Below are 14,218 nucleotides of genomic sequence, written 5' to 3'. Positions count from 1 at the left end.
TGTTCCCACACTATAAGTCATGATGACACTGGTAAAACAGTCTGGTGGGCGGGGGAAAGTGAAAGAAAAAGAATAGGGGGAACAGAAACCAAAGTGAGGCACACAGAAGGACCGAGCAAGAGCAAAGGCCAAGGCACAAACAGAGGCTGGGAAACGGGACAGGCCTGGAAGAGAATCGGGAGAGGCAGGGTGAGAGTGTGGGTGGGAGGAGAGAGACTGGACCAAGGAAAACACAACGAGACATGAAGGGAAGATGTGGTCATTTGTTTGAGGAAATGGCAGGTGATCTGCTAACACGTATGCCAACAGAGGGGTTGGAGGCCTGGTCCAAGGATGCCCCTGGGTATATCACCTTCAAAGCCCCAAATACAGGACAGATCAGCCCTGGCAATGCAGTCTACATTTACTGTAGTAATGCAGTAAATGCAGCAACATTTACTGCTTGCTCAAGGCCTACCTCCCACCAGGCAGAAAGGGCCTGTGAGATACTCAGGAGAAAGGAAAGAGGATGTAAGCTGAGGGAAAGGATGGGGGAGATCCACAGAGATGCAGTCACAGCCCTTCTGTGAGTTCATCCCCAGGCAGACCTGCCCCCAGGCTTGTGCAAAGAGAGGCACTGCAAAGAGAGGCAATGGCTTTCAGCTTCAAGAAATTCACAGTCTGAGAGAAGGGACAAGATGTACATATGCAAAGCAACGAACAGCAGCATTATTATTGGGACTGCTCAGACGAACACAGGAAAGAAGGGAACAAAGAATAAGATAATCAAAGAAATGAACTACAGAAAGGCTTTCTTGACAATGTTCCCAACGTGGAAATATTTTTACATGCAGGAATTAAGTGAAATGACGTTGGCTGAACTGGATGGAACATTTTAAACTGGGCCAAGAAGGTGGACCTGGGCTTGACTACAGCATAGCACAGGCTCCGAGTCAAAGCAAAGAGCAGGAGGCCTAACTGCCCAATCCAGTCTTCCAGGTGAGTTGGATCTACCTGACCTGATAGTCAATTCAACAGTCAACATTGCAAAACAGTGGTGCCCTAGGAGTCATGCTGTTGTTGTTCAGTCACTAAGTCATGTCAGATTCTTTGCGACCCCATGGACTGGAGCCCGCCCAGCTCCTCTGTCCATGGGGTTCTGCCGGCAAGAATACTGGAGTGGGCGGCCACTTCCTTCTCCAGGGATCTTCCTGGATCAGGGACCAAACCCGTGTCTCTCATGTCTCCTGCATTGGCAGGCAGATTCTTTACCACTGAGCTGCCAGGGAAGCCCATCCTAGGAGTCATATTTAGCATTAAAAGACATTAAGAAAAGATTGTTGAGATGACCCCAGAGGAAGTCATCTTTCTAGCATGGAAGCAAGACTTGCCCTGGTCTGAGACAGCTGTTGGAAGACAACTTGAGATCACGTGTATAATTGAGACTGGGGGGAGAACCAGTAGGTGGGTTGTACATGTGTGAGTTAAAGACGCAAGGGCACTTAATTTGTGACTGAAAAAAAGGATAGTGAAGGTAGTGATAATTATAACGAACATTTACTGAGTGCAAACTACGTGCCAGATGCTGGTCTACACACTGTACATGCGTGAGTTTACACAATCCTCACTGCCACAAATGAGGGGTTTTTAACCATTAGTGTTATTTACATTTTATATGTGAGGAAACTCATCTACAGAGAGATCAAGCAATTACACCACAGAGGTTAGCCCAGGACTCTAAATTCCACAACCTTCTTTCTCTGAAGCCATGGAAAATTCAGTGTCTCTGTTTCCTCATATGTAAGCATTTGCTATCTAACCTGCTTGTAGAGACATTGTAGATGATGAAGCCTCTATCAGGACACTGGCTGTGGGGTCACTCTCAGAGTACTAGCATTACTAGGAAGGCCATGCTTTTTCCAAGAATGCTAAATGTATGCTCACTTTCTCATGTTAATACCACAAAGCCTTGAAGAAGTTTACAGAGACTCATCACATAAAAAAACCTCCTCTGTGCTCACAATGGACAATAATGCCAAGTGAGTCCTGTCTAAAGAGGTGAAAGGTCTCTTTCTGATACCCCTTTACCATTATTATGCTTGGGGGCTGTGACTCTTTTTTTTTTAAATTAATTTTTATTGGAGTGTGGTTGCTTTACAATGTGATGTGTTTTTACTGTACAGCAAAAGTGAATCAGCAATATGTACACATACATCCCCTCTTTTTTGGATTTCGTTCCCATTTAGGTCACCACAGAGCCCTGAGTAGGGTTTCCTGAGTTAGGTCTCATTAGTTATCTATTTTATACATAGGATCAATAGGGGATGGGACTCCTGTTTCTTACGAAAATTTTCACACTGAGGAGAACAGCCAGGCTTTTGTCCTGGGCAAGAGCCTCTCCCATGAGGCCCAACCAGAGGACCACGCCATCTTAGAAATCAGGTTTTGAGTCTGAGAGGCAGCAGATAGAGAAGCAGATAGCAAATACATCTGTTTTTACAAGAGCCTGTTGTTCTCTGTACTAACTGCTATAAAAACGACTTGAAACTAGCCACATATTAGTTTTGGTTCTCGTGACTAAATCAAGGAATGGCATGATGGTGCTGTGTCATTAGAAATGAAACCAGTTCTTAAACAAGAGAATAGGGCCGACATTTTAATAACCTGAACGATTTCATAGAAAAATCAAAGCTGAAACTTCTACACCCCAGCTCTGAACACCTGCTGCTTAAGTTTGGTTCTGAACCAGTGAAACTTCTTTCTTGCGATGAAGACACGAGATGGGCCCTGACTTGCCCAACACTTGACGGCCAGGGAAGCCTTCCACCTGCTATTCTGCTAGGCTCAAACGTGGGCTTGATCTTGGCTTCTACAGGAAGGACTGTATTTGGCACTGTGAGAAAATACAGAAAGTACCTCATAGTTTATTTTTTCAAATATGTGACCTTATATATTTTGATATATATATATCAAAATATATGTGTGTGTGTATATATATATTTAGATATGTGAATTTTACCTTCCCTGAGGTATTGTCATCCACATCTTCTCAGATAAAAAACTGAGACTTGAAGAAGTCACTCACCAAGAAGCAGGCAGAACTGGGGTTCTGAACAAAAGTTTTCTTGTCTATATCTGCATCACCTCCAATTGGGCCTTTATCACAATAATGATGCTGATGTAGTAATCATATATAGGTTGCCTCCCTAGTGTCCTTTCTTCCTTTTCCTGCCACAGTACCCACATTTTGCCTAGAGGGAACCACTCTCCTCACTGTCTCTCCATCTCTAACAGCTGGATTCATCCAGCTCCCAGGGGTAGCCAGAGTACCCATCACCTGGCCATGGTGACTGGCTCAGAGGTGGGCATACAGCCTGATTCAGGCCAATGGAACTTGAGGAAATGTTTCCTAGGGCTTCTGGGAAAAAAGCTTCCTCAGCCCTCTGTGGGTTTACCAGAGGGGACAATCCCCCTTCTCCTGGACAGTATGTTAGAGAATACCAAGTTCAGAACTCCCTCAGCCATTTGTGTCACCAAGAGAAGGGCCAACCTAAGGATGAAGCCAACACACAGAAGAAGCAGGGCTATACACAAGACCGGCATGGGGTTGGTATCGTGAGGAGGATGTAAATTCTGGACTGCATGCTCAAGTTTTCAGGCTATAAGCTAATGCAATCCCTTTGTTTGCTTAAGGCAGTTTGAGTTTGTTATTCTGTCATATGAAATTCTTAACCAATGCAAACACCACTGGCATCATTCCCAGTAACATTTGATGGTTGCTTTGGTTTCTCAGTCAAGAGCATGAAACCCGTTTGACCAAAAGGACCAATCCTTCAAAATTCATCAGCATCTCTGGAGCACGCCCATCTCTGGTGCCCAACTTGCCAGAGAGGACTCACGTGTTTCTGTTCCTGGGGACTGGTTCCTTCTGTTTTCTGCTCCCTGTTGGCTCAGTCTAGGCCCGTCCTCTTCCCAGTCCCTCCACAGTGATGGGAGGTGGCTGCCCTCTGCCGAGGATGCCAGCAGCCAAGTGGGCAGCCAGCTGCAGACCTCAGGCATTGGCACTGTCAAGAAAAGGAGTGTCAAGAAAGGATTCTGCCACAAAGTACTTTTAATATAACATAAAATCAGGTGGGAGAAGGGTCTTTGGCACATAGCTAAATACAAAATTACCACCACCCGCCAGCCCCGACCCAAGTTCCCCGTCAGAGTGTTAAAACCCAAGCAATTCTGGCACCCCTCTGAGGATCTTTATTTGTTAGTGATTGATGTTCACAGAGCTTCAGAGCATCCAAGATTATAAAGTCTCATGGGACTGACAATCTGCGATAAGAACTGGTTTTTGTGATTCTACAACAATCTGTTTCTCTTGAAAAATTCTGTTATTTCCACTTCTGGCCACTATGACTAAGCACACGGGTAGAAACACAGTCTGAACAGTTAAAGAACCTTGTAACTGCCCGACGCAGTCCAACAGCAGAGGAAGTAAGCATACGTGAGCACTGGCAGGTGCGGTGTGGGAGGGAGGGCGCCTACTCTCCCCAGTCCATGTCCCCCAGACCCAATCTGTCAGCAGAACCTTCCATTTCCCAAACATGTCTCGACTCAACCATTTCTCTCCACCTTTACTACAATTGTGTAATTTACCCATTCAACACATATACACCAAAGGGCCACTGTGTTCCAGGCATTGTTTAGTGGCTGGGAGAGCAAGACTGACTCTTCTTGCTCTGTCTTCTCTCTGGACGACCCTTCTTACTGACTGGCCCCGCTTTCCTCATTTGCTCTCTCCTTCCACTCTCCACACAGGAGCCTACAAGTTTTTCTTAAATATCAACACTTCCGTGTTTGAACCCCTCCAGTGACTTCCCACTGCTTCCTCATTAAAACACCAAGGCCTCCTCAGCCCTGCCGGTGGGCTGCGTGCCTCCTTGTGTTGTCGGCCTCTTCTCTAGATTCACTCCCTACTGGCACACCTACCTCCTTTCCGATCCTCAAGTATGTTATGGCTTTTTCTCTTTTCAGAGCTTTCATCTGCCTTTATTTCCTTCTAAAACAGTGGCTTCCAAACTTTCTTCTGACAATCATCCCTAGTAAGAAATATTTTATTTCATTAACTAGTAAACACATCAACCTACACATAAAGGGAACATGAGTTCCACATGATAATACTTCTAGCATGTTCTGTTCCTTTTAAAAAAAATCTAGCCGTACCCCACTAACCTGCAGTCTGAAAAGACTCCTCCCTCTACTCTTTGAAAGGCTGAATAGTTCTTATCCTTCAACTTTCCACCTGGATGTTAGCTGCTCACAGGGGCCTTCTCCAGCCATCTGATATAACCCAGGCCCCTGACATAGATTATTTTTCATCTGAGTCCAGCATGTATCAAAGCTATATATTTCTCAGCTGACATTTGCTCATTGTCTGTCTTGCAGGCCACATCACTAGCAGTTGAAGGCGTGGACCTGTCTGCGCTGTTCCCCGCTGTATAGTCCACATCTGGGTCAATGATGAGCACAACACAATATACGTCCATATTCCTTGAATGGCTGACTGAGTGGGTGAGTAAGCGATACTGAGGTCTGGATTGAAAAACAGGCCTCCCCAGTGGAAGGAACCAGGGCTCCTTGGAGAAATGATGGATTCTAGGGCTGGGGCAGGAAATCCACAGGAGTGCCAGAAAGTAAAGAAACACTCAAAAAACAAAAAGACGGGGTATGTTCAAGGGATATAGGAGTCAACCTAAAAAGAACACCCAACGGCCAAAATTGAAACAATCTGAGCCTAATTATCAGATGATAGCCCAAATCTTTAAATAAATATACATGAAAGTCCATACCGATATAAGAAGTTGACTAAATAAGTTCTTTCTTACAGAAGAACTTAAATGGTTAATATAAACACTACCCTGCAGGAGGCGGAGTCTAATTCTCCCCACTCCCTTCCTCCTTGAGGGCTGGAGGTACTGTACTTAGTGACTTGCTTCCAAACAACTGAGTAGGTAAGAGGAGAACAGGGTCACTTTCAGTGCGGAAACCTGGCAAACAGTACTTTGGCCAGGTGTTCAAGGTGATTTCACAGTCCTGTCATGTGGGTGGCACATACCCCCTGATACAATGTGAGGAGGGCACTTCCGCTCTGCTGGCTTCCTCCAATAGCCCACAACCCTGGTGTAACTGTGAAAGATGCATCAGACAAACCCAGTTAGCGGGGCATTCTACACAGTACCTAACTAAAATGCTTCAAATCTGTCAAAACTTCATGAGAAACATGACAAGAGACCATCAGACCAGAGGAGTTAAAGAGACATGACAACCACTTGTGGTGTGGCATCCTAGGTGAGACCCTGCAACAGAAAAAGGAAATCAGTGCAAAAGCTAAGGAAATCTGAATATGGACTTAAGTTAATAATACGGTATCAACATTGGTTCCTTAACTGTGACAAATATACCACTGTGATGTCAGATGCTGACAACAGGCGGAGCAGGCTGAAGGGCATGTGGGAACTCTCTACATCCTCTTTACAACTTTTCTGTGAATAAAAAACTGTTTTAAAATGAAAAAGCTTAATTTTTAAAAAAAGTCAGCCTTAATGCCAAGAGCCAGGCCTTCATTCAGTTGATTTTTATGGAGTGCCCACAAAGTACGTCTAATCATGCTGGGCACAAAGAAGACATGTAGACATACAGGAGATGAAGAGATGCATATACATAAGGCAAGGCATCCAGGGTGACAAACCACAAGCAGAGCATGCAGTTTTGCAGGCTGACTGGAGAGGGGAGGCGTGTGTGTGGCAGGGGGGCAGGGCAGGCAGAGTAGGGCTGGTAATGAAAGCAATGATGAGAATGAGGAAGGAAGGCAAGGACCGGTTGGCTTTGGTGAGGTGAAGTTGGCTCTTCCCCACTGGAATGTCAACTCCCTGAAGGCAAGACCCTTGTCTGTCTACCCATCACTATACTCCTATGGCCAGAACTGTGCCTGGAACACAGTATATGCTCAAAAATGTGTATTGAGTAGATGAGAGACTGGACAAATAGATGAAGTCCTACTGAAACGTCACTTGAACTCCAGAACCACTATTGTCATGGAAGGTCTGCCAGGTGCCCACTGGATGTGCATTTTTGTACATGGTGATGATTGCGCATCCTCAGAGGTCTTCCATGAAGCATGCAGATGTTAGCATTGGTTTGGAATGGTTCTAATGTTCACTCACAGGCATGGAAGTGCCTTGTAACATTTCTTGATGGTATTAATAGATAGGTCTGCTGATATTCAATGCTTCCTAGGTGGCTCAGTGATAATAGAATCTGCCTGCCAAATAGGAGACGTGGGTTGGGAAGATCCCCCGGAGAAGGAAATGTCAACACATTCCAGTACCCTTGCCTGGAAAATCCCATGCACAGAGGAGCCTGGTGGGCTTCAGTCCATGGGGTTGAAAAAGAGTTGGACATGATTGAACAACAGCTGCTGACCCCAAGGAGTGAATGGCATCTCCTCTTTGCTCTAGCATCTTGTTAAACCTAGCAGAGGCTCTTAGCATTGTAAGAATGGAGAGAGTTAGCGACGGCTTCAAACTTCGATACAGCCTCTACAAATACAAGGAAACAGTTTAGAGGGATGTTGAATTTCCCTGTAGGCATCTATTGACATTCCTCCTTAAAGGTTCCAAATACTCAATGTATTGTACTCACTTGCATATAACATTTTTTAAATGAAGAAAATTTTAAATTGTGGGAAAATGATGGGAAAGTCATACCCAACTATGAAGCTATTAAGAATAGGGCAGACTATATGTATTAATATGAAATAGTCTCCAAAACACACAAAGTAAAGCCACTCTTTGAAACAGACATAAGACCTCAGTTAACAGAGGGGAGTTCTGGGAAGACAGCACGGGAGGGATGAGAGAGACTTTCACTGAGTGTTCTCTCTTGGAACATTCTGAATTTTGCACATGTACAAAGTACCATGAATGAAAAAAACTTTAAAAAGTGATCCAAGAGGAAGAAACGTTTGAATTTTGTCTGCAGGTTATAATAATCCCTTTTTTTGATAAAAAATAGTCTCCTTTTTTGTTCTATCCTGATTATCTTGGAACCTCTGCTTTCTAGAGAATTTGATCCATGTCAGGTGATAGTCTTGGCTTCTGACATCATCGCAAATCAGCTTTTACATGAAGTGACAAATGTACATAGATGAGACTGAAAGAGGAAGGCACTCATCATTTTTTATACATTCAAAATTAGGAATTAATTTAAAAACTAAGTTCTATAGTTATTTTGTAAACAGCATATTGAAAACTATAAGTAGTTTGGGCTTTTGGCTCTCTGAGCAGCACCATGATGATCAGCAAAAACAAGCATCTTACAAAAACGGCAGAAAGGGAGCCAAGAAGAAAGTGTTTGACTCACTTTCTAAGAAAGATTTGTATGCTGTGAAAGCACTGGCTATACGTCAATGTAAGAAATACTGGGAAAACACTAGTCACAAGAACTCAAGGAACCAAAATCACATCTGATGACTTTACAGATTATGTTTTTGAAGTGAGCCTTGCTGATCTGCAGAATGATGAAAATTGAATTTAGAAAATTCAAGCTAATTACTGAAGATGATGAGGGCAAAAACTGCCTGACTAATTTCCGTGGCATGGGTCTCACCCATGACCAAACATACTTCATCGTAAAAAAAATGGTGGATCATGGCTGAAGGTCATGTGGGCGTCACGACTACCAATGGTTATTTCCTTCATCTATTCTACTGTTACAAAATGTAACAGTCAGATTCAGAAGACCTCTATGCATAGCATTAACAAGTCTGCCAAATCTGGAAGAGGACAATGGAAACCATGACGCAAGGGGTGAAGACAAATGACTTGAAAGAAGTGGTCAATAAACTGATTCCAGAAAGACATTTAAAAGGCTCTCTAATCTACTTATCTGCTCTATGATGCCTCTGTTAGAAAAGTAAATATACTGCAGAAGCCCAAGTTTGAACTGGGAAACCTCATGGAGCATCACGGTGAAGGTAGTAGTTTTGGAACCTGCTGGGGATGAGACAAGTTGTAAAGCTGAATGAGTGATGGTTATGAGCCAGCAGTCCAAGAATCTATTTGGAATTCAGACTTTGAATGATGACAAGTAACAGATCTTATTTGTGGGGAAAAAAAGCACATTACTTTGTTAAATGTTAACATTTTAAAAGTATCTCGAGACCATTAATAATGAATCACACTAATACCCTAAAAACATTTGAAGAAAAGACTTGAGAATTCCCTTTGAATCAATAAACAATAGATCCCTCAAAAATAAATGATCAATAATTCATCTCAGATAAGTATTTCATCAAGATCACATTCTGCTTTTAGGCAATTTTCTTTTTTCTCACATTCCAAAACAATACAGTTTCAAATTCTGAAGTCAACTCGTTTCTGAGTACTGAGGACACTGATGTTTGAGATACACATGAGCATTCAGAGTTCTTTAGAACACATTTGTGAGAAGATGTATTTCAATCTTATTTCAGCTAATTTCAGATGAGAGTTCAGTATTTCTCAAACATAAATTTCATTACCAAGGTAAGCCAATGTAAACTCTTTACATTCAGCTGCCATTACAAGAAGGGCTTCCCTGGTGGCTCAGATGTTAAAGAATCCACCTGCAATGTGGGAGACCTGGGTTGGGAAGATCCCCTGGAGGAGGGCATGGCAACCCACCCCAGTACTCTTGCCTGGAGGATTCTATGGACAGAGGAGCCTGGGAGGCTATAGTTCTTGGGGTCACAAAGAGTAGAATACCACTGAGTGACTAAGCACAGCACACAGCACAGCCATTCCATTAAAAAAAAAAGAAAAAAAGCCTCCTGGAAGCAAGGATGGAAGGTCTAAGACAGCAACAAGCACATCCCCAGTGTGTTTGTTGGAAATGCAGACTCTCAGGCTCTGTCCCATCTCCTCTTCACAAGACACATTTAAATAGGCAGTGATTCCCATACTTCTTACAGTTTGACAAGCTGCCAGGCTAAGAAACCTTAATTATGTTCAATTCAGGTTATACTCTTTAGTGAATACTGATATAATCCTTAGTAATAGGACAATGTGACTCGTTTTTTGAGACCAGAGAGTAACATTTATCAGAAATTACTGTAATTAATAATTACTATTTCTACCCTCCTCCTACTACCTGTGAAACATTCTTTCTCTTTTCTGAGTCCATCCTCTCCACCTGCTCCAAGACCATCTACCACTCCTTCCCCAGGATGACCACACTTTCTCAGCTGATTTCTCCCCTTTCACCAATGAACACACTGAAGTCTCCCTTAGACGTAACACACACACACACATTTTCTCTCCACCATGCTAACAGCTCAGCTACAATCTATTTTTTTCTTTCCATCACTGAAGTTTGCAAGAGTAGTCTGCAAGCAACCTGACAGCTATCAGACCCAAATTAGCTCTCTTGGAGGAGTCAAGTATTTAACTGCCAAATCGGAAGGCCTGGTCCCTGTTACTCCTCTAGATCTCTCTGCTATTTATGAATTCTTTCTCCAGCACTACCACCTCTGGCATCTGCCCTTCTTCCTCTTTTTGTCGCCCACGCCCCTGAGGCATTCCCCTCAGCTCAGCCCAGAGGCTTCTCTTCTCCTTCTACTCTATGTACCTTTGCTGTTTTCTTCCTTCCCTCTACCCACTCCTGCTTCAGAGATCACCTCCATGCAGAAAACTTCCCAGACGCTATCCTCAGCTCTGGTCTCTTCTCAGAACTCCAACAGCCTCCCATGGTTTTCATTCAGTTACTATTTATGTATATGTACAGAGCCTCTGATACACTGCTGCTCTGGTATGCTGCACTATGCTAGGCATCGGTGAACCCAGAAGACTCATCCCTACCCTCACGGCACCTATGGCCTGGCAGGTAACACAGATGTGGAGCCATGAATGCAAGTGCGATAAACACTGAGGAAATGTGAAGACTGATTATTCAGGGGAAGGGATAACCAAATCTAGTCGGGAAGTAGAATTTCCATTTAACATGTAAGATGTCCAGTTAAAGTTGAATTTCAGTGAAACAAATAAAATTTTTAACTATGCCCCATCAATAACATGGGATATGCTTATACTAAATACTAATATTTATATGGGACATACTTACACTAATACTAAAAATTATTTCTTAGTTACCTGAAATTCAGCTTTAATTGGACATCTTATATTCTAATCCACTACATCTAGCAACCCTACCAGGAAGGGACTGGACAGTTGGGAGAGGAAAGTCCTGAGAACTGAGAGAAAGGATGAGTAGGAATTAGCAAAGAGGGTGTGGGAGAGGACATCCCAGGGAGAAGGGATAGTTGCAGTAAGTGTTTATACTGACAGAGAGCTTCATGCTTTTGAGAGCCTGAAAGAGGTGCATTACAGTTGGATCATGAAGAAAAGGAAGAGCATTAGGGAAAAAATCTTGAAAAGCCTGTATATGGTTAGGATTTTGGAGTCCCGTAAAGATAACAGGAAGTCATTTCAAGATCTCAAGCAGAGGAGAAAATGGACCTAAAATGCTTCTGTACCAATGTCAATGTCAGGGGAAGGGGGTGTCCCCACAACACCAATAAGCACTTTTCTGGATACCAGTAGAGTGTCCTACAATTCAACTCAATTCTGACAGCATCTGCCCAGAGGCGGCATCATCTTCCACAGCTTCGGGGGTTAGTTCCCCAAGACTGCTTTCCTCCCCCCTGCCACACTTCAGGCACCAACTCCAAGCCCAGGTTGCTGCCTGGTTTCTGGACAACCAGCAGTACATCAGGGGGTCTCATGACTCCCTCTTCTTTTACTTCACTGCAACAGCTTACAAAATTCAAAAGAGTAATATTTTGTTTTCTACATTACCAGTTTATTATAAAACAATATAACTAAGGAACAGTCAAATAAAAGAGATACATGGGGCAAGCTATGTGGGAAGGGATGCCATTCTCCCCAAATGTCCATGAATTCACCCCCCAGGAAGCTCTCAGAAGCTTTTGGTTTTTTATGAAGTCTTCATTAACTACACATAATTGATTAAGTCACTGACCAATGGTGACTGATTCAATCTCCAGCTTCTCTTCCCCTCCCTGGAGGTCAAGGCCAGGTAAGATTAAGAGTTTCAAACCTCTAATCACATGACTAGTTCTCCCGGCAACCAACCCCAATCCTTGGATGTGGTTCAAACGTCAACCATAACATGAGGAAAGATATCTTGATTGTGCTCCTCACTAGGAAATTCTCAGTTTTAGGAGCTCTGGGCTGGAAAGGGGACAAAGACCAAGTATATAGTTCTTATTATAAACCACAGTATCACAGGACCTGAGCTGACGCTTTAAATGATCTTTCTGGCTGCCAGATGGAGAGAGGAATTGCAGAGGCTACAGTGGATGCGGGAACTTTATTTCTGAGGTTACCATGATAGTCAAAGAGCTGTTAGTAACTCAGTCATTGCAGTCTTTCTCTCACTGGTCTCCTAGACTCAGTTCAGTTCAGTCGCTCAGTTGAGTCCGACTCTTGGCGACCCCATGAATTGCAGCACGCCAGGCTTCCCTGTCCATCACCAAGTCCTGGAGTTCACTCCAGGAGACTCACGTCCATCGAGTCAGTGATGCCATCCAGCCATCTCATCCTCGGTCGTCCCCTTCTCTTCCTGCCCCCAATCCCTCCCAGCATCAGAGTCTTTTCCAATGAGTCAACTCTTCGCATGACGTGGCCAAAGTACTGGAGTTTCAGCTTTAGCATCATTCCTTCCAAAGAAATCCCAGGGCTGATATCCTAGACTAAGACTGTACTAAACATCTACAAGATGGTTGATCTGAGTCGTCATCTCAAAAGGCTGCTTTACACATACGATCTAACTGCTAATGATATTTAGTGGTTCTTAGTGCACACCAAACAAAATCTCATTTCCTCAGCCAGGTGCTGAGGGCTCTCTATCATCTTTCCAGAATAGATCTTTTCTGTTTTATCTTTCCCTCTCCCCTGCAAGTGATTAAGCCCTGGGCTTTTATTCATATGGCTCTATCTGGCTGTGACTCACTTTCTTCCCTTCCTTCACTCCCCAATTGCTTGAAGACAGAATTTCCCTTTCTTCAAGCTCCAGCTCAAAAGCCTTCAATGAGACTTTTCCTAACTTACTCAGAAGCTGTAGAAACTTATACATTCAATAAATATTTAATAAGGCCCTGCCATGTGTCGAAGGTATGACTCTGACATAAAGTTGGTTCCAGTTGATACTTTCACATGTTGTCAGTATCACTGGTAACTTTCTCTGTTACACTCAAATGTTAGTATCATTATGGTACATCAGAGACACCAGGATAAGCTAACATTTCGTATTATACGATACTTAATTTCAAAACCATGACAAAAAGAGCGATAGAAATATGGGCACTAAGATGACCAAACTCTTCAGGGAGGCGTGGTTGAGACTGCCTAGCCAGAGAAAGGCCAGTAGTCAGGGCATGGCATTTCTCCCTAGGCCTGCACGCAACAGCTCAAATACAGGTTATAGAGGTATGACCTGTTAGAGGTATGAGGATGAACAGAAGAATGTCCCTGCCCTCACGGAACTTACATTCTGTTGTGCAACCAAAAGTAAGCCAAGGCACCTGCAGTAAGTGGGTGAGAGTGTGGACTAGGCCCATTCTGCCTGGTTTTAAATACTGGCTTGACCACCCACCTCAGGATGCTAGTAGAGAAACTTAATTGTCCTGTGCCTCAGTTTCCCTGTGGGGATAGTATCAGTAACTACCTCATATAGCTCTAAAATGAAATGAGTTAACACTTGAAAGCACTTAGAATAGGGCCTGGCAGCCTTCAGAATGGGAGAAAATAATAGCAAATGAAGCAACTGACAAACAACTAATCTCAAAAATATACAAGCAACTCCTACAGCTCAACTCCAGAAAAATAAATGACCCAATCAAAAAATGGGCCAAAGAACTAAATAGACATTTCTCCAAAGACGACATACAGATGGCTAACAAACACATGAAAAGATGCTCAACATCACTCATTATCAGAGAAATGCAAATCAAAACCACTATGAGGTACCATTTCACACCAGTCAGAATGGCTGCGATCCAAAAGTCTACAAGCAATAAATGCTGGAGAGGGTGTGGAGAAAAGGGAACCCTCTTACACTGTTGGTGGGAATGCAAACTAGTACAGCCACTATGGAGAACAATGTGGAGATTCCTTAAAAAACTGGAAATAGA

General features: G+C 43.4%; 1 protein-coding gene and 1 pseudogene across 3 annotated transcripts in view; one reads left to right on the top strand and one right to left on the bottom strand.

Moving 5' to 3' along the window:
• Positions 1-2,246: 2,246 nt before the first annotated feature.
• The window catches only part of ATG5 (autophagy related 5), a 133,444-nt gene continuing 121,472 nt past the window's right edge, over positions 2,247-14,218 (bottom strand). The window contains exons 6-7 of one of the 3 annotated variants that reach the window (XM_010856669.1): positions 3,879-4,043; positions 2,247-2,872 (exon numbers count right to left, since the gene is read on the bottom strand). In XM_010856669.1, coding sequence (XP_010854971.1) covers positions 2,610-2,872; positions 3,879-4,043 — 428 coding nt within the window. In that variant the 3' untranslated portion in view covers positions 2,247-2,609. The remainder of the gene's footprint in view (positions 2,873-3,878; positions 4,044-14,218) is intronic. The other 2 variants (XM_010856668.1, XM_010856667.1) reach the window with 2 other exon arrangements.
• On the top strand, positions 7,389-9,618 carry LOC105000683 (annotated as a pseudogene).

This window comes from Bison bison, unplaced genomic scaffold (genome assembly GCF_000754665.1).
Source record: "Bison bison bison isolate TAMUID 2011002044 unplaced genomic scaffold, Bison_UMD1.0 scf7180017864373, whole genome shotgun sequence".
In the NCBI taxonomy this organism is placed as follows: Eukaryota; Metazoa; Chordata; class Mammalia; order Artiodactyla; family Bovidae; genus Bison; species Bison bison.
Note: the sequence above shows the minus strand (reverse complement) of the source record. Positions and strands in the feature narration are given on the sequence as shown.